The sequence below is a fragment of the Scyliorhinus canicula genome, chromosome 7 (genome assembly GCF_902713615.1).
Source record: "Scyliorhinus canicula chromosome 7, sScyCan1.1, whole genome shotgun sequence".
Taxonomy (NCBI): domain Eukaryota; kingdom Metazoa; phylum Chordata; class Chondrichthyes; order Carcharhiniformes; family Scyliorhinidae; genus Scyliorhinus; species Scyliorhinus canicula.
This window is the reverse complement of record NC_052152.1, coordinates 207,094,223-207,119,997: the sequence shown is the minus strand read 5'-3', so window position 1 is coordinate 207,119,997 and position 25,775 is coordinate 207,094,223. Positions and strand designations below refer to the sequence as shown.

The following is a 25,775-nucleotide window of genomic DNA, read 5'->3' as shown; positions in this document are numbered from 1 at the left end:
CACACCTGGAGAATGGCCGATCCATATAACCACACCTGGGGAACCATTAATCTGTATAATGCCCTGGCTGTGACGCCAGATCCCAGTCGGAAGAGTTCATTTTTACACTGAGCTCCAATGTGTGAAATGATATTTGATATGGACACAGCAGAGTGGGGAGACCATTCAGACACTTGTCCTTTGCCTGATCCCCAGTGTTTAGACATTCCGGTGACTCAGGTTTCTGACGGTATTCAGTTCTATGAGGCTGTTGGGAGACAGGCTCCAGTGAAGCATTCAAAAAGGAATGGGACTTATCTGAAAAGGAAGAATGTGCCGGTGCAGGGGGAGAAGGCGGGGTTTGCTGATGCAGACGGGTCGAATGGCCTCTTTGTGGGCTCCAGCTGTACCTTTGGAACCAGGAGGTGATGGAATATTGCAGGTTCCGCTGTTCGGCCCGGTGGGGAATCACTCCAGTTATTGCAATTTCAGAGCTGCAAACTGCAAATTGTGTTCCTAAATCCATCTCCCTCCCCCAGATCCCACACGGAGAAGTGATTTCACTGTGAGCCTATTTCTGCCTGGAGCTCCCCCTCAAAACCCATTCATCCCCCAGGCCCGGCTCCAAGTACAACTGGAGATTATTTCGGGACGGTGTTTAATTGCCAAGTCTGATTCCATTTAATCCAATACTGACTTCACTCTACACACCTCTGTGAAGATTGGTCCCTGAGCTGTCTGCTGAGAGGCTGGGGTCCTCCCTCCCTCCCGCCCGCTCCCTCCCTCCCTCCCTCCCTCCCGCCCTCTCTGGATAGGGACGGGCTGCTCCCGGAAGGTTACTCAATCAGAACGAGTCCTGCCACAGCCCAGGAGGTGCAGGGAGTGTTTGGTAAAGGTTACCATCAGCAACTGGGAGAAGCCAACTACTGGGAGAAAGGAGAACGAGTGAAGAGGACAGAGAAACAGACAAAATAAACCCTCTGGCTTTATTTTTAAAGAGAGAGAGAGAGAGAGAAGCTGGAACACTCTCCCACTCTTCTCATTGAGGCAAAGTATAAAGCCCAGAGAGATTAAAGATATATTCCTTCAAGATACCGTTAATGGAAGAGAGCGGACAGAAGGCAAAGTGAGAAAGGGAGAGATAGAGTTAAAGAACCAGGAAAGAGAGACTGAGAGAGCTGGAAAGGGGCAGGCGAGGGAGCTGGCGTGTCTGCCCAGGATGATGCCCTCGCTGTGGACTAACTTTGTTCTCCTGCTGCTGATACTCATGGAGATTTTCTCAGGTAAGATTTCTGATCGTCTCCTATTGCTGTCACTGTTCCCCCCACAGGTACAGCTCGGGAAGAGTTATTTATCACCCAGGACAGGGCTGGTAGGTGGTAGGGGGAGGAATCCCAACACTGAAACTGACCCCGAGTAACTTCGGTCTAATTACACCCCAGGCAAGACCTGCCGCCCCTCACACTTACACTGATAATATGTTGCACAATCACTAATATTCACACCCACTCACTAATATTCACTCACACACACTAATACTTTTACACACTCACTAATATTCACTCACACACTAATACGGTTACACACTCACTAATATTCACTCACACACTAATATGTTCCACACACTCACTAATATTCACACCCACTCACTAATATTCACTCACACACACTAATACTGTTACACACTCACTAATATTCACTCACACACTAATACTGTTACACACACTAATATTTACTCACATTAATATGTTCCACACTCTCACTAATATTCACTCACACACTAATATGTTGCACACACACTAATACTGTTACACACTCACTAATATTCACTCACACACTAATACTGTTACACACTCACTAATATTCACTCACATTAATATGTTCCACACACTCACTAATATTAATTCACACACACTAATATGTTGCACACACTCACTATATAATATTCACTCACACACACTAATACTGTTACACACACTCACTAATATTCACACTCACTGATATTGTTGCACATACGATAATAGTGTCACGCACACTAATATTGTCACACCCACCCACCAATATTCACTCACACACTAATACTGTTACACGCACACTAATATTCACTCACATACACTAATATTGTTACACACACAATAGTGTCACACAAGCACTAATATTGACACACACATTCACTCGTGGATATTGTTACGCACCCTTGGTTACACATTCTGACACATATTGTCTCATATTCTCACATTCAGCCTCTCACACATCACTCTCCTGCAAAGACAACCCCCCCCCCCCCCCCCCCCCCAGTCTCCCACATTGATACTTCTTCAGTTTCCAGATTGAAACACAATCAAATTACTTCTTGTCCATTTCAGCCTTTCTGACATAACAGCCGGCGCAGAGAGGGGGGGGGGGGGGGCCGCAGAGAGGGGGGGGGGGGGGTCTCCCCCTCGCCTCAGGCTGGTGGGTCTGTGCTCTCAGCTCCACCCTCCTGGACCCCTCCCACCGGCCGATCCTGTTCAGATAATCCCATCACTCTGAGAATATCAACGCTGCACTTTCTGTGATCGCGGGAAACAATCCATTCTATCCGCTCCTCAAAACTGAAGGAACTTTCTAAATGTAGGGATTGATATTGGAACCATTGTCATATGTCGCATGTATTTGCATCCCTTTGTTTAATTGGGATGGTAGTGAATTGTACAGATGCTGATAAATGTTTCTCAGTAACAAGTTCTAATTTCAACTGGGCGGCTCGATAGCACAGTGGATAGCACTGTTGCTTCACAGCACCAGGGTCTCACGTTCTCCCCGCGTCTGCGTGGGTTTCCTCCGGGTGCTCCGGTTTCCTCCCACAAGTCCCAAAATACCTGCTGTTAGGTGAATTGGACATTCTGAATTCTCCCTCAGTGTTTTCAAGCAGGCACCAGAATGTGGCGACTAGGGGCTTTTCACAGTAACTTCATTGCAGTGTTAATGTAAGCCTACTTGTGCCAATAATAAAGATTATTATTACTTGAGTCTTGTTAAGAGATGGATTGATGTTTAAATATCTCCACATGGTTCTGTAGATATAACCAGTGGCACATAAAAGGTGCGGGTTGGGGGTGTTTGTATTAAAGGCATCGATTGGATGCGATGTTGGCGTTATTTTCTGAGCAAGCCCACCTTCAGACAGTGGACAGCTGAGAGGCAGACTGAGAGATCACAGGTCACTGAAAGTTTCCAACTGCAACACTACATAATATTAATCTAATCTTATTTCCAGTTCTCCCCAGTTTTGACAGAGTCACCCAGACTCGAAACATTCGCTCCCTTCTCTCTCCACAGATGCTGTCAGGCCTGCTGAGATTGTCCAGAACTTACTGTGTTTATTACAGAATATTAAGTACATCTACCATGACTAATTCTACAGTGTGACATACGGGGATTTATTCTCTGCCCCTCTGGCTTTTAAAAATAAAGACATCTCAATGACATAGAACATAGAACAGTAGAACAGTACAGCACAGAACAGGCCCTTCGGCCCTCGATGTTGTGCCGAGCAATGATCACCCTACTCAAACCCACGTATCCACCCTATACCCGTAACCCAACAACCCCCCCCCCCAAACCTTACTTTTTTTTTAGGACACTACGGGCAATTTTAGCATGGCCAATCCACCTAACCCGCACATCTTTGGACTGTGGGAGGAAACCGGAGCACCCGGAGGAAACCCACGCACACACGGGGAGGACGTGCAGACTCCGCACAGACAGTGACCCAGCCGGGAACCGAACCTGGGACCCTGGAGCTGTGAAGCATTTATGCTAACCACCATGCTACCGTGCTGCCCTGACGTGTTGCATGACGTTCATACAATATAAATATTTTACTTGTTTCTTTGCCGCAATCAATCTATTAATAATCCCCATGTTCGGCTCCTATTTCACTCTGAAAGAAATGTTTTTGGAGGTTAAAGACTGGAGATTGTACAGGAGACAGCCCATAAATGGTCACAGTGTGGTTCAGAATCAGTGGCCATTCAAAATACAAAGATTAGTGGTTGAAAAAAGAGAAGCTTGAAAGGGTTGATTTGGAACCCGAGTTATTTAGAACATGTTTCATCTGCAGGTGTTATGTTGCTAAATAACATTAACTATTTAAACCTGTTATTTAAGGTTTGGGTTGAGTATTCAGTGGCTAAGAAAGAAGGCAAAAGGTTGCAGGTTCAGTTCCCACTCGGAATACTTGAGCACATCAGTCAAGTTGACAACCCTAGTGTAGTGCTTGAGAGAGGGCAGTACTACCTTTCAGCGACCCTCTGCCTGTCCACTCGGGTAAGAGAGATCAGAGCAATGTTTTGAAGAAGGGTACTCGCCCCAACGTCTAGGTATTGGACAGAGCTTCTCTCTCAACTATCCTGACTAAAACAGAGGTCCTGAGTTTATGATTGGTGCATGTATAAATGACAGCCTTTCTTTTGAATGATGGATTTTTTAAAAGGTTAAGATCATTCTCCAGAATTCCCCCAATGGTTGAATTGGTAACTCTGCCATGTGTCATGAGAATGTTGCTTTAAGAAATGTTTGGCTGCTCATGTTACTGCAGTGATGTCAGAATGTGGGTGGAGCTGAACTCTGGGCTCTGCTTTTTAGTTTCACTATGAGAAAAGCTTGGGTGTGTCTGTGTTTTTTTGGTTTGGTTTTCAGTGTTGGAGCTGAAGTCAGACAAAGCAAGTGTACTAGATAGAACATACAGTGCAGAAGGAGGCCATTCAGCCCATCGAGTCTGCACCGACACACCCAAGCCCCCACTTTCCCCCTATCCCTGTAACCAATAACCCCTCCAAACCTTTTTGGTCACGAAGGGCAATTTATCATGGCCAATCCACCTAACCTGCATGTCTTTGGACTGTGAGAGGAAGCCGGAGCACCCGGAGGAAACCCACGCAGACACGGGGAGAACGTGCAGACTCCGCACTGACAGTGACCCAGCAGGGATTCGAACCTGGGACCCTGGCGCTGTGAAGGCACAGTGCTAGCCACTTGTGCTACCCTGCTGCAGAGAGAACTGTTGTTCTCTCTGCCATGAAAAGACTATCACTTGATCATTTGGTAAATTGGGAATTATAAATGTTTTCAGTAGTGAATGCAAACCGAATGTACTTCTGTTAAAAGGTGCTTATTTTGTCTTCTGGATGTTGTTTGGGAAGTTATTGAGGATTACTTAGTGTTGTATTCTTTGGGGGTTGTATTTGAATTAATGGTTGCTAAGATGTTCACTATGTTTTAAAAAGGTTAACTTGAATTCATAGAATAAACATTATTTTGCTTTAAAAAATACTTCTCTATTTCTGCTGTACCACACCTGTAGAGTGGGCCGTGTGCTCCCCATACCACAATCTATTAAAAGTTGTGGGCCAGGTGAACTCCATGATCCACTTTGGGGTTCTCTAAACCCTGGCCCATAAGAATGCGGTGTGGAACTGAGTCTCACAGGTGAACACCGCACCCCCACCCCAGACCATGCTGAGTTTGTTACTTTTACATTTATGATGGTTCAATGACCTGCTGACATTCAGTGTGACAGTACAAAGTCTTACAACACCAGGTTAAAGTCCAACAGGTTTGTTTCAAACACTAGCTTTCGGAGCACTGCTCAGTCCTCAGGTGAATAGAGAGATATGTTCCAGAAACATATTTATAGACAAATTCAAAGATGCCAGACAATGCTTAGAATGTGAGCATTTGCAGGTAATTTACAGATCCAGAGATAGGGGTAACCCCAGGTTAAAGAGATGTGAATTGTCTCAGGCCAGGGGTGGTTTAGCACACTGAGCTAAATCGCTGGCTTTTAAAGCAGACCAAGGCAGGCCAGCAGCACAGTTCAATTCCTGTACCAGCCTCCCCGAACAGGCGCCAGAATGTGGCGACTAGGGGCTTTTCACAGTAACTTCATTTGAAGCCTACTTGTGACAATAAGCGATTTTCATTTCATTTCAGTTGGTAGGATTTTGCAAGCCCAGGCCAGATGGTGGGGGGTGAATGTAATGCGACATGAATCCCAGGTCCCGGTTGAGGCCGCACTCATGTGTGCGGAACTTGGCTATAAGTTTCTGCTCGGCAATTCTGCGTTGTCGCGCATCCTTAAACCCGCCTTGGAGACCGCTTACCCGGAGATCAGAGGCTGAATGCCCTTGACTGCTGAAGTGTTCCCTGACTGGAAGGGAACATTCCTGCCTTGTGATTGTCGTGTGATGTCCGTTCACTTGTTGTTGCAGCATCTGCATGGTCTCGCCAATGTACCACGCTTCGGGACATCCTTTCCTGCAGCATGTGAGGTAGACAACGTTGGCTGAGTTGCACGAGTATGTACCGCGTGGGTGGTGTTCTCACGTGTAATGGTGATATCCATCTCCACATCGCCGCACTCAGTGTGACAGAAGCAATGTCCATAGAACCATCTGGTCACCCTCCGATTGATTCTGTCTACACCTCCCGCTGCCTCGGGAAGGCAGACAGCATTGTCAGAGACCCCTCCCACCCAGGCTTTGCCCTCTGCCAGACCCTTCCATCAGGCAGAAGATACAGAAGACCCGCACATCCAGACATAGGAAGTTTCTTCCCCACAGCTACGAGACTCCTCAATGCCTCTGCCTTGGACTGATCTGTCCCCTGTAAGAACACTATTCATGATGCCCTATGCTGCTCTTGCTCATGTATTTATTTGCTTTGTTTGGCCCCTTACTCCGCACAGTAACCAATCACTATGTGATGTACTATTTGTCAATGTTCTCTGTTGATTGTTCTTTTGTCTACTATGTATGTACTGTGTACGTTCCCTTGGCTGCAGAAAAATACTTTTCACTGTACATGTGACAATAAATCGAATCAATCAATCAATCAGAACCACAAAATCTGCATTGAAAAATGTAGGAACACAAACCAAGTCCACATAGAAAGATATGATGAGAAAAATGGATTCGAGCCTGAAGAAAGGAAGAAATAACCAATAACCTGGTCAAAGAGTTTTAAGTATTAATTGGGTGTCCTTGTAGATTAAACATGAAATCAGCATTCAGGTACAGCAAGTAATTAAGGAGGCAAATGGAATGCTGGTGTTTGTTACAAGGAGGATGGAGTGAAAAATTAGGAAAGTTTTGTTACAGTTAAACAAAGCTTTAATTCAAAAATATATATATTTTTATTCAAAAAAGATTTTCAGTTTGCAAACAGACAAAATATTCAACCAGATACAGACGGTACATAAAAATTTCCCCACCAACCAACCCATCCCCCATTCAAGTCTAAACAAATATTTTGCCAACAACTTTTCAGAGTAACGCCATTACAACCATCTAACAACAACAAAAGTTAACAACAATTCAACCTTTTCACCCACCCACCCCCCCCAACAAACCCCAAAGAAACAGCAACCAATCCCCTCTGCTCTCCAAGAGTCATAAGGCTCTGGAGTTTGCTTCCTCAGAGAGTGATGGCAGCCGGCAGGGGGGGGGGGAGGGGGGGGGTGCATTCAAGGCTGAGCTGGACAAATTTCTGATCAGCAACACAGTCCAGCTTCCAGGGTTTGGTAGGAAAGTGGAGCTGAGGCCACATCCAGGTCAGCCATGATCTTAGTGAATGGTAGAGGAGACCTTCTGCTCCTATCTCTTACGATGCTGTGCTCTTAAAGGAAGAGAGGTGGAGGCTTTCCGAAAGAGAATTCCAAAGCTTGGGATAATGCACAAGAGGGTGCGGAGCATTCCGTAGGGGTACAGGGTTGGAAGAGGTTACAGGAATAAGAAGGACCAAGGCCATTAAAGCATGCTGATTCATTGTGTCCTGCCCCTAATACAGCCCCTGTCTCGCACATGGGATTTCTGAGCGACTTACTAAAGAGTAGCTGAGGTGGTTTCCCACAGCCTTCACCAAAGGAAAACAAGAACAGGAGGAGGCCATTTAGCACCTTTTTCACCATTCAGTTAAATCATAGCTAAACTGTGACCTAACTCCATTGATTGAATTTGCCCCACATCCCTTAATCTTCGAAGATACTGTCACTGGTCATGGATTCGGTGGATCCTTACATGGCTGATGTGCTCAATGCTCGAGCCGCATCTTCATTCGCACAATTGGCAGATGATGGGATTGGTCCTTAGATTCGAAGTCGCTGGTATTCCTTTCTTCGGCTCCTTTTCTGGACCTCCTCTTGCCATTGGGTGTTCTTGAACAACTGTGTCCTTTCAATCAGGAGATTACCCCAGGTAGATTTCCTCAGAGCAAAGGTTTCCTACACATTGACGTACATGTTATATTTCTTCAGATAAGCCTTCAGGGTGTCTTTGAAGCACTTCCTTGGTTCTCCTCATGTTTGAGTGCCTTCCTTGAGCTGGGCGAAGAAAATTTGCTTTAACAATTGGGACTCTGACATTCTAAGCACATCGTCAGCCCAGCAGTGTTGGTTTCGGATGACCATGGCCTCAATGCTGGTCCTCTTGGCTCCTCCAAGGGTGCTGATATTAGTACACGAGTCCTCCCAGCTCAGACAGTGTTTATGGCACGTCTCCAGGGCCTTGTGGTGGTGTTTGTACATAATCCAAGGTTCTAAGACATATAGAAGAGTTGGGAGAACGACTGCTTTGTAAACGAGGGCTTTAGTATCAGCACAGATTTCACTATCATCAAAAAACCTTCATCGAAGGCAGCACTCATGGATTGGATACAATGTTGGATCTCCACACCAATATCAGCTTTAGATGAGAGGTGTCTCCCCAGGTAGGGGACATGGTCCACGTTTGGAGGTCTTTCTCCATTGATCTTGATGGACGGAGAGACTGCATCCTGCTCTGGGGTGAGTTGGTAAAGGACTTGAACCTTCTTGAGGTTGAGGCTGAGACCAATTCTTCAGCATTCTTCCGCAAAGGAGCATGGTTTGGAGATTGTTATTCTTCTAAGAGATATCATCCGCATACTGAAGTTCCACGAGCGATGTCTGTGTCACATTCTTCTTAGATGTCAACCAGTTGAGGTGGAAAGGTATTCCGTCCATCCTGTAGACAATGTCCATTCCATTGGCAAACTTGTTCTTGACGAGGTGAAGGATGGTGGTGATGGAGATGGAGAAAAGCTGGGACGGGGCGAAAAAGCATCCCGGCTTGACTCCAGTCTTGACATCGAAGGTTTCTGTCATCTTTCAGTCGGTGAGGACTGTCGCCGATGTCTTGTTGAGAAATCGGATAATATTGATGAATTTCTCTAGACAGCTGGTCTTTGACAGGGTTTTCCTTCGCACTTCCCTATTGACTGAGCCAAAAGCCTTGATCAGATAGGTGAAGGCCATGTAGAGCGGTTGATGTTGCCCCTGGCATTTCCCTTATTCTTATCGAGCAGTGAAAATCATCCCTACTATTCCATGGTTTGGCTGGAATCCACACTGGCTTTCCAGAAGGATTTCTTCAAATGCTGGGAGAAGGCAGCTAGCGAGATTCCGGCTGATGAGCTTCCCAGCAGAGGGAAAATAGGGAGATTCCTTAGTAATTCCCACAAAAAAGGGGCTGCTTTAGCTCACTGGGCTAAATTGCTGGCTTTTAAAGCAGACCAAGCAGGCCAGCAGCACGGTTCGATTCCCGTACCAGCCTCCCCGAACAGGCGCCGGAATGTGGCGACTAGGGGCTTTTCACAGTAACTTCATTGAAGCCTACTCGTGACAATAAGCAATTTTCATTTCATTTCATTTTCAGTCCGCTTTGTCTCCTTTCTTGGGGCTGGAGGGGAGGGGAGGGAGGGGGGGGGGGGGGGGGGAGTTGTTGCAAGAGGCAGGGAAGGCTGTGAAAAAGGAAGTTTTATTGTCCCTTCAAAATAAGAATAGATTCTTAGCAAACACTTAGGGCGGGATTCTCCGATTGCTGACGCTGAAATTGCATTCAGCGATTGACCGGAGAATCTCTGTTGACACCGAAATCGGGGGTGGTGCCTGTTTTGGGATGCTATACCCCTTCCAAAGCAGCATAATAGGTGAGTATGCCGCACACCATTGACAAGGCCTCAGGACGTCATCTGAAGGCCCTCCCCCGATGCTCTGCCCCCGATGGGCCGACTTCCCGACGGCGTGAATCACTTGTGGTCTGCGGTTTCGTCAACCTCGCGTGGGGGCTGCGGACTGTATCCAGTGCTGCCACAGTCGGAGGGGGGGGGGGGGGGGGGGGGGGGGAGTGGTGGGGTGTGGCCCGGGAGTGGCGAGGCGGGTTAGAGGGGGGCACAATCTGGCAGGCCGGGTCTGCGCACGTCCGGCGCCATGTTGTACGGCGTGACCACTGCAGGTCGTGTACACACACGGCCACGAACCCGGCAACTCTCCGGCCCTATCTGCAGGGAACGCCGGTGATTTAACGTGGTGCGGCTGTTAGCCCCGCCCCGGGCGGAGAATCGGTGCAGGACGCTGCCAACATTTTGGTCGTAATACTAGACAAATGCCCCGCTCATCGCCTCAAAATTGGAGAATCCAGCCCTTAGTCTATTTTGAGCGTACAAACACATGAAATAGAAGCAGAAGTAGGCCACTCGGCGTCTCAAATCTGCTCTGCCATTCAATAAGATCATGGCTGATCTGTTTGTATTTCGAGTTTCACATTCCCATCTATCCCCTGATAACCTTTGACCCCTTACTTAACAAGAATCTATCTATCTCCTCCTTAAAAATATTCAGTGACCCCGCCTCCCCCACCTTCCGAGGCAGAGTTCCAGTCGCACAGCCCTCGGAGAGAAAAAATATTCTCCACATCTCGGAACTAAAAGGATGATGCCTTAATTTTAAAACAATGCCCTGTAGTTCTGGACTTACGCACAAGAGGAAATATCCTTTCCACATCCACCTTACCCATACTGTTTAGGATCGATCTTACTTCAATCAAGTCACCCCTCACTCTTCTAAACTCCAGTGGAAACAAGCCCAATCTATCCAACCTTTCCTCATAAAACAACCTGCTTATTCCAGTAAATCCCCTCTGAACCACCGCCAATCCATGTAGATCCTTCCATAAATAAGGACACCAAAACAGCACACATAGTTGCGATGTGGTTTCACTAATACCCTGCATAACTGAAGCGTAACAGCCTTGCTTTTGTGTCCAATTCTTCTGAGAATAAAATATAGCATTCCATGAGCCTCTCGATTGCATGCTGCACCTGCATACCAACTTTTTGTGATTCATGCACTGGTACACCCAGATCCCTCTGCATCTCGGAATTCTCCAGTCCTTAAAGTAATACTCTGCTTCTTTGAGGCTGTTTAGCACAGGGCTAATGAGCTGGCTTTGAAAGCAAACCAAGGCAGGCCAGCAGCACGGTTCAATTCCCGGAACAGCCTCCCCGAACAGGCGCCGGAATGTGGCGACAAGGGGCTTTTCACAGTAACTTCATTTGAAGCCTACTTGTGACAATAAGCGATTTTCATTCATTCATTATTCTTCCTGCCAAAGTGAACGACTTCATATTTTCCCACATTCTACTCCATCTGCCAGACGTTTGCCCAATCACTCAACCTATCTATGTCCATCTACAAGATCCTTATATCTTCTTTGCAACATACTTTCCTACCTTCCTATGCTCCAAGCAGAGTTGAGTTAATGTTGAGTGAATTCCTCTACAATGATTGACCTGTAATAATTGTGTGTTTTCAGTTTGCTGCAACGTGGAATTTCGCGCCCAAGCTGAGGAGCGCCTCCTGAAAACTCTCTTCACTGGCTACAACAAATTGTCCCGGCCTGTCATTAACTCTTCTGATGCGGTCCTTGTCCACTTTGGGCTGTCGATTGCACAACTCGTAGATGTGGTATGTGGGACAAACTAGAGGCTGTGGCAAAGATTGTCTCACATTTTGAATGATGTTAACTAAACTTTAATGCTTCATCCAAGGGCCTGCACAACCCAGAGTGATTTTGTGTCAAAACGGAGGGAGTCACCATTTAAGAGTTCCATAAGATGGGAGCATTCCTACTTATTGAAAAGTGATATATAACATAAAGTCAATGACAAGTAGAGGCCATTCAAACCACTGTGTTGTGAGTCAATGTGAACAATAAGCTGACAAGTACACATCAATATAATATTTCCCAGAATCTTCCATTTACGTTCGATCTCACAGAATCTTTCTTTGGATATTTAAAAGAACAGATCCCTCACCTGTGATTGGCTGACTTAGTTAAGATCCTGAGGGGTTTGGCAGGATGGGTGCTGAGAGGCTGTTTCCCTTTCTGGGAGAAACTGGAACTAGGAGACACTGTTTACAAATAGGGGGCTGGATTCTCCAAATCTGGGGCTGTGTCCCCACGCTGGCAGGGGAACGGTGGCGTTTTACGTCAGAAGAGATGGCGCAAAACCGCCACTGATTCCCTGTTTGTTGGGGGCTGGCAGGACAGCAACGTAGAGCACCCAGCTCTAGCTGTCAATAAGCCCTGGAGAATTGCTGGCTCCGTGGCTGCGCATTCGACAGCGGCGGCCTGCAGCGGTCACGCCGTGCTACATGGCGCCGACCGCTCGCGGACCCGGCTCGCCAAATAGTTCCCCCCCTTCGACCGGCTCGCGCGCCCTGGACTACCCTCCCATAGTGCCTCCAGCCCCCAATAATGCCCCCACTGCCTACGGATCGGCCCTCCCCTGGCTGCGGTGGCGCTGGACTGAATCTGCAGTCACCACGCCGGGTTCACGATGGGTGAGACCACACGTGTCCCCTGCCGTCGGGAACTCGGCCAGTTGGGAGCTGAGCATACGGGAGGGCACCTCAGGCAACATCCTGAGGCCGTCGATACGTGGCGCATCATACTCCGAGAGTACGCCGCTTTGGAGGGGGCGGAACAACGCAAAAGCGGCCCCGCCCACGTTTTGGTCGGGAACTCGGAATCTCCGGCTGGTTGCCGAACGCGATTTCGGATTCGGAGACAGGAGAATCCAGCCCAAGGGGTCTCCCTATTAAGACAGAGATGAGGAGAGAGTTTGTTCTCTCAGAGTGTTGTTGGTTGGTGGAATTCTCTTCTCCACAGAGTAGTGGGCGCTTTAATATTTTTAAGGATGAGGTAGCCAGGTTCCTGATTGACATTAGCATCAGGGAAAGTGGAGCTGAGACCCACAATCTGATCAATCAGATCTTACCAACTGGAAGAGCATGCTCGAGGGGCCGAATGGCCTACTCTTGCTCCTTATTCATATGTTCTTGAATGTATGTTATCCGAGAGTACCCAGGATTATCTTCTGTGTCTGCGTTCTACTGGATTGAACTTTTAATTCAATCAGTTTCTCTGAATGCAAATATTGGAGCTTCCAATCTCATTAAATCTCACATCACATTTTATTGTTAATCTGCCTCAATATTCATTTTGTTGCTGCTGGATAACGCAGTATCACTGCGTAATACTGCGTATTGGATCCGATATCCAATAGTTTGGATGAGCAAATGATTTCCTCCAGATAAATATTGGGAGGACTGAAGCCATTGGGCTGGATTCTCCAGTCACCGACGGCTAAAATCGCATTCGGCAAACGGCCGGAGATTCCCATTTCCTGACCGAATTGGGAGTGGCGCCCCTTTCGCGATGCTCCATCCCCTCCAAAGCAGGGTATTCGAGGAGTACGCCATGCGGGGTATAAACGGCCTCAGGACATTGCCTGAGGCCCAGCCCCGATGCTCCGCCCCCGACCGGCCGAGTTCCCGACGGTGCGGCACACGTGTGGTCACCTCCGTCGGGAACTCAGCGGGGCGGCTGCGGAGTCAGTCCAGCGCCGCCACAGTCTGGGGAGGGCCGATCCGCGGCTAGGGGGGGGATATTATTCGGGGCTGGGGGCACTGCGGTGGGGCGGTCCGGGGCACGCGAGCCAGCCGAAGGGGGGGGAATTATCTTGTGGGCCGGGTCCGTGAGTGGCCTCCGCCATGTGCATGCGTGGCCACGGTCCCGGCAATTCTCCAGGGCGTATCGGCAGCTGGAGCCGGGTGCTCTACGCTGCTGTCCTGCTAACCCCCAGCCAAACGGGGAATCGGGGGCCGTTTTGTGCCAGTTTGGCACCGTTCCCATGCCGGCGTGGGAACATCGCGTCAGAATTTGAGAATCCAGCCCATTGTTTTTGGTCCCCGCTCTGAACTCCTTCGCTACTGACTCCATCCCTCTCCCTGGCAACAATCTGAGATTAAGTCATCTTTGTGTCACATTTGAACCCAAGATGAGCCTCTGACCACATTCTATCCTTTGTAAACTTGAGTTCATCCAAAACTCTGCTGCTTATGTCCGTACCTGCAGCATTCCTGGTTGCCCTATCGTCACTGTGCTCACTCACTGACATTAGCTCATGGCTAAGCAATGCCTTGATTGTAAAATTCTTGTCTTCAAATTCAAATGAAATGAAATGAAAATGGCTTATTGTCACGAGTAGGCTTCAAATGAAGTTACTGTGAAAAGCCCCTAGTCGCCACATTCCGGCGCCTGTTCGGGGAGGCTGTTACGGGAATCGAACCGTGCGGCTGGCCTGCCTTGGTCTGCTTTAAAAGCCAGCGATTTAGCCCTGTGCTAAATATCCCCATTATTCCTCCAAGACCTCTCCCCTCACTACCCTCTCTAATCTCCTCCAACTCCACAACCCTTTGAGAAGTCTGCGCTCCAGTAATACAGGCCTCACGCACATTGCCAATTTTAATCGCCCCTCGATTGGCGGCTGTGTCTTCAGCTGTCGAGTCCCCCAAATCTGGAGTTCCCTCCCTACACCTCTCCGCCTCTATTCCTCACTTTCCTCCTTTAAGACACTCCTTAAAACCTACCTCTTTGACCAAATATTCAGTCACCTGACGTTACATCTCTTTATTATGACTCGGTGTTATACTTTGTTCCTTGAGACTTTTCATAACATTAAGAGCGTTGTAAAGATGTAAATTGCCGATGTTGCCCTCAGTTCAGATTTAATATTCGCGGTTATTTTTAATATGTAACTTATCTTACTTTCCACACAGGATGAAAAGAACCAAATGATGACCACTAATGTCTGGATCAAGCAGGTCTGTTCGTGCTTTAGTGACATGTGATCTTCAATTATTTTTCCTTTCACTAGTTTCGACGGAATGCCTCTTTTGTCTTTCCTCTTGATTTTCAGGAATGGCAGGATTTTAAACTCCGCTGGAACCCATCGGAATACATGAACGTGACATCTCTCCGAGTCCCATCCGAGCTCCTCTGGAGGCCCGATATTGTCCTATACAACAAGTGGGTCACAGCAACTGAATTCATTGGCCTTGTTTGCTGTCAATTATCGGCTACCTAAATCCCTAAAAGTGGTGTCACAGGTTAATAAATTCGTAACACAAATATTGAAAGGGGCAGAATTGAAAGACGGGGGTGGAGGGTAAACAAAGAACAATACAGCACGGGAACAGGCCCTTCGGCCCTCCAAGCCTGTACCAGTCATGATACCACCCTTGACCAAATTCCTCGGCACTTCTGAGTGCCGTATCCCTCTATACCAGCCTCTTGTAAAAAACCTGCCTCGTACATCTCCTCTAAACTTTGCCCCACAGACCTTAAACCTATTCCCCCTAGTGACTGACCCCCTCCACCCTGGGAAAGAGTGCCTGCCCATCCACACTATCCATGCCCCTCATAATCTTGTAGACCTCTATCAGGTCGCCCCTCAACCTCCGTCTTTCTAATGAAAACAGTGCGAGTCTATTCAGCCTCTCCACATAACTAACACCCTCCAAAGCAGGCAACATTGTGATAAACCTCCTCTGCACCCTCTCCAAATCGTTCACATCCTTCTGGTAGTGTGGCGACCAGAATTGTGCCCAATATTCCAAGTGTGGCATTATCAAGGTTCTGTACAGCTGTAGCGTAACTGGCCAATTTTTATACTCAATGCCCTGTCCAATGAAGGCAAGCATTCCATATGCTTTCTTGACTACCTTGCCCGCTTGTGTCGCCACTTTCAAAGATCTATGGACCTGTACACCCAGATCACTCTGACTTCTATATTCCTCAGAGTTTTGCAAACATGCTGGTCCCGCCCACTATGGCAATTGTTGCAGGTGGGATGGAAAATCTGACGGACCATTGAAAGGTCCGTTGACCTCGGGCAAGAATGTCCCGTCTCAGGGTGGGTGGGACTTGAAAATACCACCCAGCGAGTCATAGAATTTACAGTGCAGAAGGAGGCCATTCAGCCCATTGAGTCTGCACCGGCTCTTGGAAAGAGCACCCTACCCAAGCTCAACAACTCCACCCTATCCCCATAACCCAGTAACCCCACCCAACACTAAGGGCAATTTTGGACACTAAGGGCAATTTATCATGGCCAATCTACCTAACCTGCACATCTTTGGAATGTGGGAGGAAACCGGAGCACCCGGAGGAAACCCACGCACACATGGGGAGGATGTGCAGACTCCGCACAGACAGTGACCCAAGCCGGAATCGAACCTGGGACCCTGGAGCTGTAAAGTGATTGTGCTATCCACAATGCTACCGTGCTGCCCCTTGGAAGAGTCATTCAGCTTCTATCAAACTAGGCCACACTTGGTGTCCTCTGCACATTCTCAGCCTCCACATTATTAGAAAAGGTGCACAGACACTGGGTAAGGTGCAAAGAACATTTCCAAAGATGATACTAGAACTGGGAGAAATTATTGGCCAGTCTGGGGATCTTTCCTCTGGAAAAGAGAAGATTAAGGGTGTAAGGGTGACCTGATCAACATCTTTAAGAATATATGAAAGGGCCTGAAAGGGTAGACGTGGAGGAGATGTTCCATGGTGTGAGGGAGATCACAACTGAGGTCAAAAATATAAGGTAGTCACTAAATCTTCCTGAAAGGGTAAAGGAACCACTTCAATAGGGAAATGGATAAATAGTTGAAAAGGGAAAAAGAATAACAGAGCCATATGGAAGAAGGGAGGGGAATGGGACAGTGTGTCTCACTCTCCCAGGAATCCAGCACACTTGCAATGGGTTCAACAGTCTCCTTCTGCGACATGTAATTCTATAATTCTAATTCCTTAAAACTACAATTTTACATAAGGACTAAATACAATCCTATAACTCCCTAGAATGAAATCAGTATTTCGAGGGTCAAATCAAAAAGACAGGTTGCATAAACTTGGCTTGTGTTCCTTTGTGTAATTGAATAGCAGGGCAGGCTCAAGGGGCTGAATGGCCTCCCCCTGGCCCTAATTTCATTATGTTCCTAAAATGTGGAATATGGGAACAGAGCAGGCACATGGAACTGGGTTAAAAAACAGAAGATACTGGACAATCTCAGCAGGTCTTACAGCGTCTGTGGAGAGAGAAGGGAGCTAACATTGCGAGTCTGGGTGATTCTTTGTCAAAGCTTTGTCAAAGGGATTGGGATACTGCTTGAATGGAGGATAGACACCAACTGGGCCTGGCTGAGTCAATCGGCTAACATTTTATGTGATCTGTGTCGTTGTTTGACTGGCCTATTTTTCTCTTGTCCTGATGTTCTGTTGCTTATTCTTGTGGTGCACCTGGGGGTTCGCTCGAGCCAAGGTGCTGTATAAATTCAGAATGCTACAATCCCCTGAGTTATTCAGGCTCCTTTTTTCTCCTTGCAGTGCCGATGGAGACTTTGCCATTACCCACCTGACCAAGGCTCACCTGTTCTACAGCGGCAGGATCAAATGGACTCCTCCGGCCATCTACAAGAGTTCCTGTAGTATTGATGTGACCTTCTTTCCCTTTGACCAGCAGAACTGTACCATGAAGTTTGGATCCTGGACCTTTGACAAAGCCAAGATAGATCTGGTGAGCATGGGAAAACATGTTGACCAACAGGATTACTGGGAAAGCGGAGAATGGGTCATTATCAATGCCGTTGGGAATTACAACATCAAAAAATATGAATGTTGTACAGAAGTTTACTCAGACATTACCTACTCCTTCCTGATTAGACGGCTCCCTCTGTTCTACACTATCAACCTCATAATTCCCTGTTTGCTTATATCCTGTTTAACGGTGTTGGTCTTTTACCTCCCCTCAGATTGTGGTGAAAAGATCACACTTTGCATCTCTGTGTTGCTTTCACTGACTGTCTTCCTCCTCCTTATAACAGAGATAATTCCTTCCACATCTCTTGTCATTCCCCTGATTGGGGAATATCTTCTCTTCACTATGATATTTGTCACTCTGTCCATTGTTATCACTGTCTTTGTGTTGAATGTCCACCACCGCTCTCCTCACACACACACCATGCCTGCCTGGGTACGCAAGCTCTTCCTGGATTTCATTCCCCGCATCCTCTTCATGCAGCGACCCGCAGCTGTGATCAAGGATGGTAATAAACTGATTGTGCCAACGAACGAAGCATTGAGCTCTTCAACGTACCCGACAAATGCTGAGGTTGAGCAAAACCATCTTTCCCAAGGATCAGACAAGCAACCAAATGCTAACACATCATTGGTGACTCAACGTTATCTTCAGGAAGACCAGGAGAAACCCAAAGCACTTTGCAGATCACTTTCTAGCCAATACAGCATTTTACAGGAGGATCTGGCACACGCAGACTGTCCGTGCTCTCCACCCACCAACCTTTCTTATCGTCATACCAAGGAACAGCCCAGCTCACATTCCAAAGCAAGATCGTTGAGTCTTCAATATCCCTACGGGCAGGCGGACCCACCGCAGACCAATACCCAATGTCAGCCTGGCAGTAATCAGTACAGCCATCTGCATGAGGACCCATCCCATTCCGATGGACATTCCAGGTCCACAATCATTCAACAATGTCATGAGAACAGTGATCTCACCCAGCCAGCTTTGTCTCCCTGTACAGGAAAACGTGGGAACAAAGGGAAGAGGGCAGCATCAGGCCCAAAGCGAGATTCGAACCGCAGACAGCAGCAGAAAGTAACACTGACCCCGGCCATGAAGCTGGCAATGGAAGGTGTCCAGTACATAGCTAACCACTTACGTGCAGAGGATGCTGATTTCTTAGTAAGTAGTAACGTTTTTGAACTTAGATGCTGACATAGTTTCAAACACGTTTCTCCTCATCTAGTTTCCAATCTAACTTTATCGCAAAGAAGGAAGCACAGCCAGGCAGAAATATTGCAGAATGGTATGTGAATGGCAAATTTCAGTATTTGTGCAAGGTAACTTATTTGAATCATAGAATCACAGAATTCGTACTTTGCAGAAGAGGGCCATTCAGCCCATCGAGTCTGCACCGCCCTTTCGAAAGACCATCCGACCAATACCCCACCGTACACCTACACCTCCCCCAAAGGGACAATTTTTAACATGGCCAGTCCACCTAACCTGCACATCTTTTGAATATGGCAAAAAGCCCAGACAGGCACGGGGAGAACGTGCAAACTCCACACAGTCACCCAAGATTAGAGTCGAACCAAAGTCCCTGTCGCTGTGAGACAAAAGTGTTAACCCGGGATCCCTGGCACTGTGAGGCAGCAGTGTTAACCCGGGTCCCTGGCACTGTGAGACAGCAGTGTTAACCCGGGTCCCTGGCACTGTGAGACAGCAGTGTTAACCCCGATCCCTGGCACTGTGAGGCAGCAGTGTTAACCCGGGTCCCTGGCACTGTGAGACAGCAGTGTTAACCCGGGTCCCTGGCACTGTGAGACAGCAGTGTTAACCCCGATCCCTGGCACTGTGAGACAGCAGTGTTAACCCGGGACCCTGGCACTGTGAGACAGCAGTGTTAACCCGGGACCCTGGCACTGTGAGACAGCAGTGTTAACACGGGTCCCTGGCACTGAGAGACAGCAGTGTTAACCCCGGTCCCTGGCACTGTGAGACAGCAGTGTTAACCCGGGACCCTGGCACTGTGAGACAGCAGTGTTAACACGGGTCCCTGGCACTGAGCGACAGCAGTGTTAACACGGGTCCCTGGCACTGAGCGACAGCAGTGTTAACCTGGGTCCCTGGCACTGTGAGGCAGCAGTGTTAACCCGGGTCCCTGGCACTGTGAGACAGCAGTGTTAACCCGGGTCCCTGGCACTGTGAGACAGCAGTGTTAACCCGGGTCCCTGGCACTGTGAGGCAGCAGTGTTAACCCGGGTCCCTGGCACTGTGAGGCTGCAGTGTTAACCCGGGACCCTGGCACTGTGAGACAGCAGTGTTAACCCGGGACCCTGGCGATGTGAGACAGCAGTGTTAACCCGGGTCCCTGGCACTGTGAGACAGCAGTGCTAACCCGGGTCCCTGGCACTGTGAGACAGCAGTGTTAACCCGGGTCCCTGGCACTGTGAGACAGCAGTGTTAACCCGGGTCCCTGGCACTGTGAGACAGCAGTGTTAACCCGGGTCCCTGGCACTGTGAGACAGCAGTGTTAACCCGAGTCCCTGGCACTGTGAGACAGCAGTGCTAACCCAGGTCCCTGGCACTGTGAGGCAGCAGTGCTAACCTGGGTCCCTGGCACTGAGAGACAGCAGTGCTAACCCGGGTCCCTGGCACTGTGAGACAGCAGTGTTAACCCGGGTCCCTGGCGCTGTGAGACAGCAGTGTTAACCCAGGTCCCTGTCACTGTGAGACAGCAGTGTTAACCCGGGTCCCTGGCACAGTGAGGCAGCAGTGTTAACCCGGGTCCCTGGCACTGTGAGGCAGCAGTGTTAACCCGGGTGCCTGGCACTGTGAGACAGCAGTGTTAACCCGGGTCCCTGGCACTGTGAGACAGCAGTGTTAACCCCGATCCCTGGCACTGTGAGACAGCAGTGTTAACCCGGGTCCCTGGCACTGTGAGACAGCAGTGTTAACCCGAGTCCCTGGCACTGAGAGACAGCAGTGTTAACCCGGGTCCCTGGCACTGTGAGACAGCAGTGTTAACCCAGGACCCTGGCACTGTGAGACAGCAGTGTTAACACGGGTCCCTGGCACTGTGAGGCTGCAGTGTTAACCCGGGTCCCTGGCACTGTGAGACAGCAGTGTTGACCCGGGTCCCTGGCACTGTGAGACAGCAGTGTTAACCCGGGTCTTTGGCACTGTGAGACAGCAGTGTTAACCCGGCTCCCTGGCACTGTGAGGCAGCAGTGTTAACCCGGGACCCTGGCACTGTGAGACAGCAGTGTTAACCCGGGTCCCTGGCACTGTGAGACAGCAGTGTTAACCCAGGTCCCTGGCACTGTGAGACAGCAGTGCTAACCCGGGTCCCTGGCTCTGTGAGGCAGCAGTGCTAACCCGGGTCCCTGGCACTGTGAGGCAGCAGTGTTAACCCGGGTCCCTGGCGCTGTGAGACAGCAGTGTTAATCCGGGTCCCTGGCACTGTGAGGCAGCAGTGTTAACCCGGGTCCCTGGCACTGTGAGACAGCAGTGTTAACCCGGGTCCCTGGCACTGTGAGGCAGCAGTGCTAACCCGGGTCCCTGGCACAGTGAGGTAGGAGTGCTAACCCGGGTCCCTGGCTCTGTGAGGCAGCAGTGTTAACCCGGGACCCTGGCGCTGTGAGACAGCAGTGTTAACCCGGGTCCCTGGCACTGTGAGACAGCAGTGCTAACCCGGGTCCCTGGCACTGTGAGACAGCAGTGTTAACCCGGGACCCTGGCACTGTGAGACAGCAGTGTCAACCCGGGTCCCTGGCACTGTGAGACAGCAGTGTTAACCCGGGTCCCTGGCACTGTGAGACAGCAGTGTTAACCCGGGTCCCTGGCACTGTGAGACAGCAGTGTTAACCCGGTTCCCTGGCACTGTGAGGCAGCAGTGCTAACCCGGGTCCCTGGCACTGTGAGACAGAAGTGTTAACCCGGTTCCCTGGCACTGTGAGGCAGCAGTGCTAACCCGGGTCCCTGGCACTGTGAGGCAGCAGTGCTAACCCGGGTACCTGGCACTGTGAGGCAGCAGTGTTAACCCGGGTCCCTGGCTCTGTGAGACAGCAGTGTTAACCCGGGTCCCTGGCACTGTGAGACAGCAGTGTTAACCCGGGTCCCTGGCCCTGTGAGACAGCAGTGCTAACCCAGGTTCCTGGCACTGTGAGACAGCAGTGTTAACCCGGGTCCCTGGCACTGTGAGACAGCAGTGTTAACCCGGGTCCCTGGCACTGTGAGACAGCAGTGTTAACCCGAGTCCCTGGCACTGTGAGACAGCAGTGCTAACCCAGGTCCCTGGCACTGTGAGACAGCAGTGCTAACCTGGGTCCCTGGCACTGAGAGACAGCAGTGCTAACCCGGGTCCCTGGCACTGTGAGACAGCAGTGTTAACCCGGGTCCCTGGCGCTGTGAGACAGCAGTGCTAACCCGTGACCCTGGCACTGTGAGCCAGCAGTGTTAACCCGGATCCCTGCCACTGTGAGACAGCAGTGTTAACCCAGGTCCCTGGCGCTGTGAGACAGCAGTGTTAACCCGGTTCCCTGGCACTGTGAGACAGCAGTGTTAACCCGGTTCCCTGTCGCAGTGAGACAGCAGTGTTAACCCGGGTCCCTGGCACTGTGAGACAGCAGTGCTAACCCGGGTCCCTGGCACTGTGAGACAGCAGTGCTAACCCGGATCCCTGGCACTGTGAGACAGCAGTGTTAACCCAGGTCCCTGTCGCAGTGAGACAGCAGTGTTAACCCGGGTCCCTGGCACTGTGAGACAGCAGTGTTAACCCAGGACCCTGGCACTGTGAGACAGCAGTGTTAACACGGGTCCCTGGCACTGTGAGGCTGCAGTGTTAACCCGGGTCCCTGGCACTGTGAGACAGCAGTGTTGACCCGGGTCCCTGGCACTGTGAGACAGCAGTGTTAACCCGGGTCTTTGGCACTGTGAGACAGCAGTGTTAACCCGGCTCCCTGGCACTGTGAGGCAGCAGTGTTAACCCGGGACCCTGGCACTGTGAGACAGCAGTGTTAACCCGGCTCCCTGGCACTGTGAGACAGCAGTGTTAACCCAGGTCCCTGGCACTGAGAGACAGCAGTGCTAACCCGGGTCCCTGGCTCTGTGAGGCAGCATTGCTAACCCGGGTCCCTGGCACTGTGAGGCAGCAGTGTTAACCCGGGTCCCTGGCGCTGTGAGACAGCAGTGTTAATCCGGGTCCCTGGCACTGTGAGGCAGCAGTGTTAACCCGGGTCCCTGGCACTGTGAGACAGCAGTGTTAACCCGGGTCCCTGGCACTGTGAGGCAGCAGTGCTAACCCGGGTCCCTGGCACAGTGAGGTAGGAGTGCTAACCCGGGTCCCTGGCTCTGTGAGGCAGCAGTGTTAACCCGGGACCCTGGCGCTGTGAGACAGCAGTGTTAACCCGGGTCCCTGGCACTGTGAGACAGCAGTGCTAACCCGGGTCCCTGGCACTGTGAGACAGCAGTGTTAACCCGGGACCCTGGCACTGTGAGACAGCAGTGTCAACCCGGGTCCCTGGCACTGTGAGACAGCAGTGTTAACCCGGGTCCCTGGCACTGTGAGACAGCAGTGTTAACCCGGGTCCCTGGCACTGTGAGACAGCAGTGTTAACCCGGTTCCCTGGCACTGTGAGGCAGCAGTGCTAACCCGGGTCCCTGGCACTGTGAGACAGAAGTGTTAACCCGGTTCCCTGGCACTGTGAGGCAGCAGTGCTAACCCGGGTCCCTGGCACTGTGAGGCAGCAGTGCTAACCCGGGTCCCTGGCACTGTGAGGCAGCAGTGTTAACCCGGGTCCCTGGCCCTGTGAGACAGCAGTGTTAACCCGAGTCCCTGGCACTGTGAGGCAGCAGTGTTAACCCGGGTCCCTGGCACTGTGAGACAGCAGTGCTAACCCAGGTTCCTGGCACTGTGAGACAGCAGTGTTAACCCGAGTCCCTGGCACTGTGAGACAGCAGTGTTAACCCGGGTCCCTGGCACTGTGAGACAGCAGTGTTAACCCGAGTCCCTGGCACTGTGAGACAGCAGTGCTAACCCAGGTCCCTGGCACTGTGAGACAGCAGTGCTAACCTGGGTCCCTGGCACTGAGAGACAGCAGTGCTAACCGGGGTCCCTGGCACTGTGAGACAGCAGTGTTAACCCGGGTCCCTGGCGCTGTGAGACAGCAGTGCTAACCCGTGACCCTGGCACTGTGAGCCAGCAGTGTTAACCCGGATCCCTGCCACTGTGAGACAGCAGTGTTAACCCAGGTCCCTGGCGCTGTGAGACAGCAGTGTTAACCCGGTTCCCTGGCACTGTGAGACAGCAGTGTTAACCCGGTTCCCTGTCGCAGTGAGACAGCAGTGTTAACCCGGGTCCCTGGCACTGTGAGACAGCAGTGCTAACCCGGGTCCCTGGCACTGTGAGACAGCAGTGCTAACCCGGATCCCTGGCACTGTGAGACAGCAGTGTTAACCCAGGTCCCTGTCGCAGTGAGACAGCAGTGTTAACCCGGGTCCCTGGCACTGTGAGGCAGCAGTGTTAACCCGGGTTCCTGGCACTGTGAGACAGCAGTGTTAACCCAGGTCCCTGGCACTGTGAGACAGCAGTGTTAACCCGGGTCCCTGGCACTGTGAGACAGCAGTGTTAACCCGGGTCCCCGGCACTGTGAGACAGCAGTGTTAACCCGGGTCCCTGGCACCGTGAGACAGCAGTGTTAACCCAGGTCCCTGGCACTGTGAGGCAGCAGTGTTAACCCGGGTCCCTGGCACAGTGAGACAGCAGTGTTAATCCGGGTCCCTGGCACTGAGAGACAGCAGTGTTAATCCGGGTCCCTGATACTGTGAGACAGCAGTGTTAATCCGGGTCCCTGGCACTGAGAGACAGCAGTGTTAATCCGGGTCCCTGATACTGTGAGACAGCAGTGTTAATCTGGGTCCCTGGCTCTGTGAGGCAGCAGTGTTAACCCGGGTCCCTGGCACTGTGAGACAGCAGTGTTAACCCGGTTCCCTGGCACTGTGAGGCAGCAGTGCTAACCCGGGTCCCTGGCACTGTGAGGCAGCAGTGCTAACCCGGGTACCTGGCACTGTGAGGCAGCAGTGTTAACCCGGGTCCCTGGCTCTGTGAGACAGCAGTGTTAACCCGAGTCCCTGGCACTGTGAGGCAGCAGTGTTAACCCGGGTCCCTGGCACTGTGAGACAGCAGTGTTAACCCGAGTCCCTGGCACTGTGAGACAGCAGTGCTAACCCGGGTCCCTAGCACTGTGAGACAGCAGTGCTAACCCGGATCCCTGGCACTGTGAGACAGCAGTGTTAACCCAGGTCCCTGTCGCAGTGAGACAGCAGTGTTAACCCGGGTCCCTGGCACTGTGAGGCAGCAGTGTTAACCCGGGTCCCTGGGACTGTGAGGCAGCAGTGTTAACCCGGGTCCCTGGCACTGTGAGACAGCAGTGCTAACCCGGGTCCCTGGCACTGTGAGACAGCAGTGTTAACCTGGGTTCCTGGCGCTGTGAGACAGCAGTGTTAACCCGGGTTCCTGGCACTGTGAGACAGCAGTGTTAACCCAGGTCCCTGGCACTGTGAGACAGCAGTGTTAACCCGGGTCCCTGGCACTGTGAGACAGCAGTGTTAACCCGGGTCCCCGGCACTGTGAGACAGCAGTGTTAACCCGGGTCCCTGGCACCGTGAGACAGCAGTGTTAACCCTGGTCCCTGTCGCATTGAGACAGCAGTGTTAACCCGGGTCCCTGGCACTGTGAGACAGCAGTGTTAACCCGTGACCCTGGCACTGTGACACAGCAGTGTTAATCCGGGTCCCTGGCACTGTGAGACAGCAGTGCTAACCCAAGTCCCTGGCTCTGTGAGACAGCAGTGTTAACCCGGGTCCCTCGCACTGTGAGACAGCAGTGTTAACCCGGGTCCCTGGCTCTGTGAGGCAGCAGTGTTAACCCGGGTCCCTGGCACTGTGAGACAGCAGTGTTAACCCGGGTCCCTGGCACTGTGAGGCAGCAGTGCTAACCTGGGTCCCTGGCACTGTGAGACAGCAGT

The 25,775-nt window shown here is 50.6% G+C and overlaps 1 protein-coding gene across 3 annotated transcripts in view; it reads left to right on the top strand.

Moving 5' to 3' along the window:
- Positions 1 to 817: 817 nt before the first annotated feature.
- The window catches only part of LOC119969752 (neuronal acetylcholine receptor subunit alpha-4-like), a 37,021-nt gene continuing 12,063 nt past the window's right edge, over positions 818 to 25,775 (top strand). The window contains exons 1-6 of one of the 3 annotated variants that reach the window (XM_038803798.1): positions 818 to 1,262; positions 11,631 to 11,782; positions 14,942 to 14,986; positions 15,082 to 15,191; positions 17,550 to 17,739; positions 18,244 to 18,927. In XM_038803798.1, coding sequence (XP_038659726.1) covers positions 1,199 to 1,262; positions 11,631 to 11,782; positions 14,942 to 14,986; positions 15,082 to 15,191; positions 17,550 to 17,739; positions 18,244 to 18,927 — 1,245 coding nt within the window. In that variant the 5' untranslated portion in view covers positions 818 to 1,198. Of the gene's footprint in view, positions 1,263 to 11,630; positions 11,783 to 14,941; positions 14,987 to 15,081; positions 15,192 to 17,549; positions 18,928 to 25,775 lie in introns of all 3 variants that reach the window. The other 2 variants (XM_038803796.1, XM_038803797.1) reach the window with 2 other exon arrangements.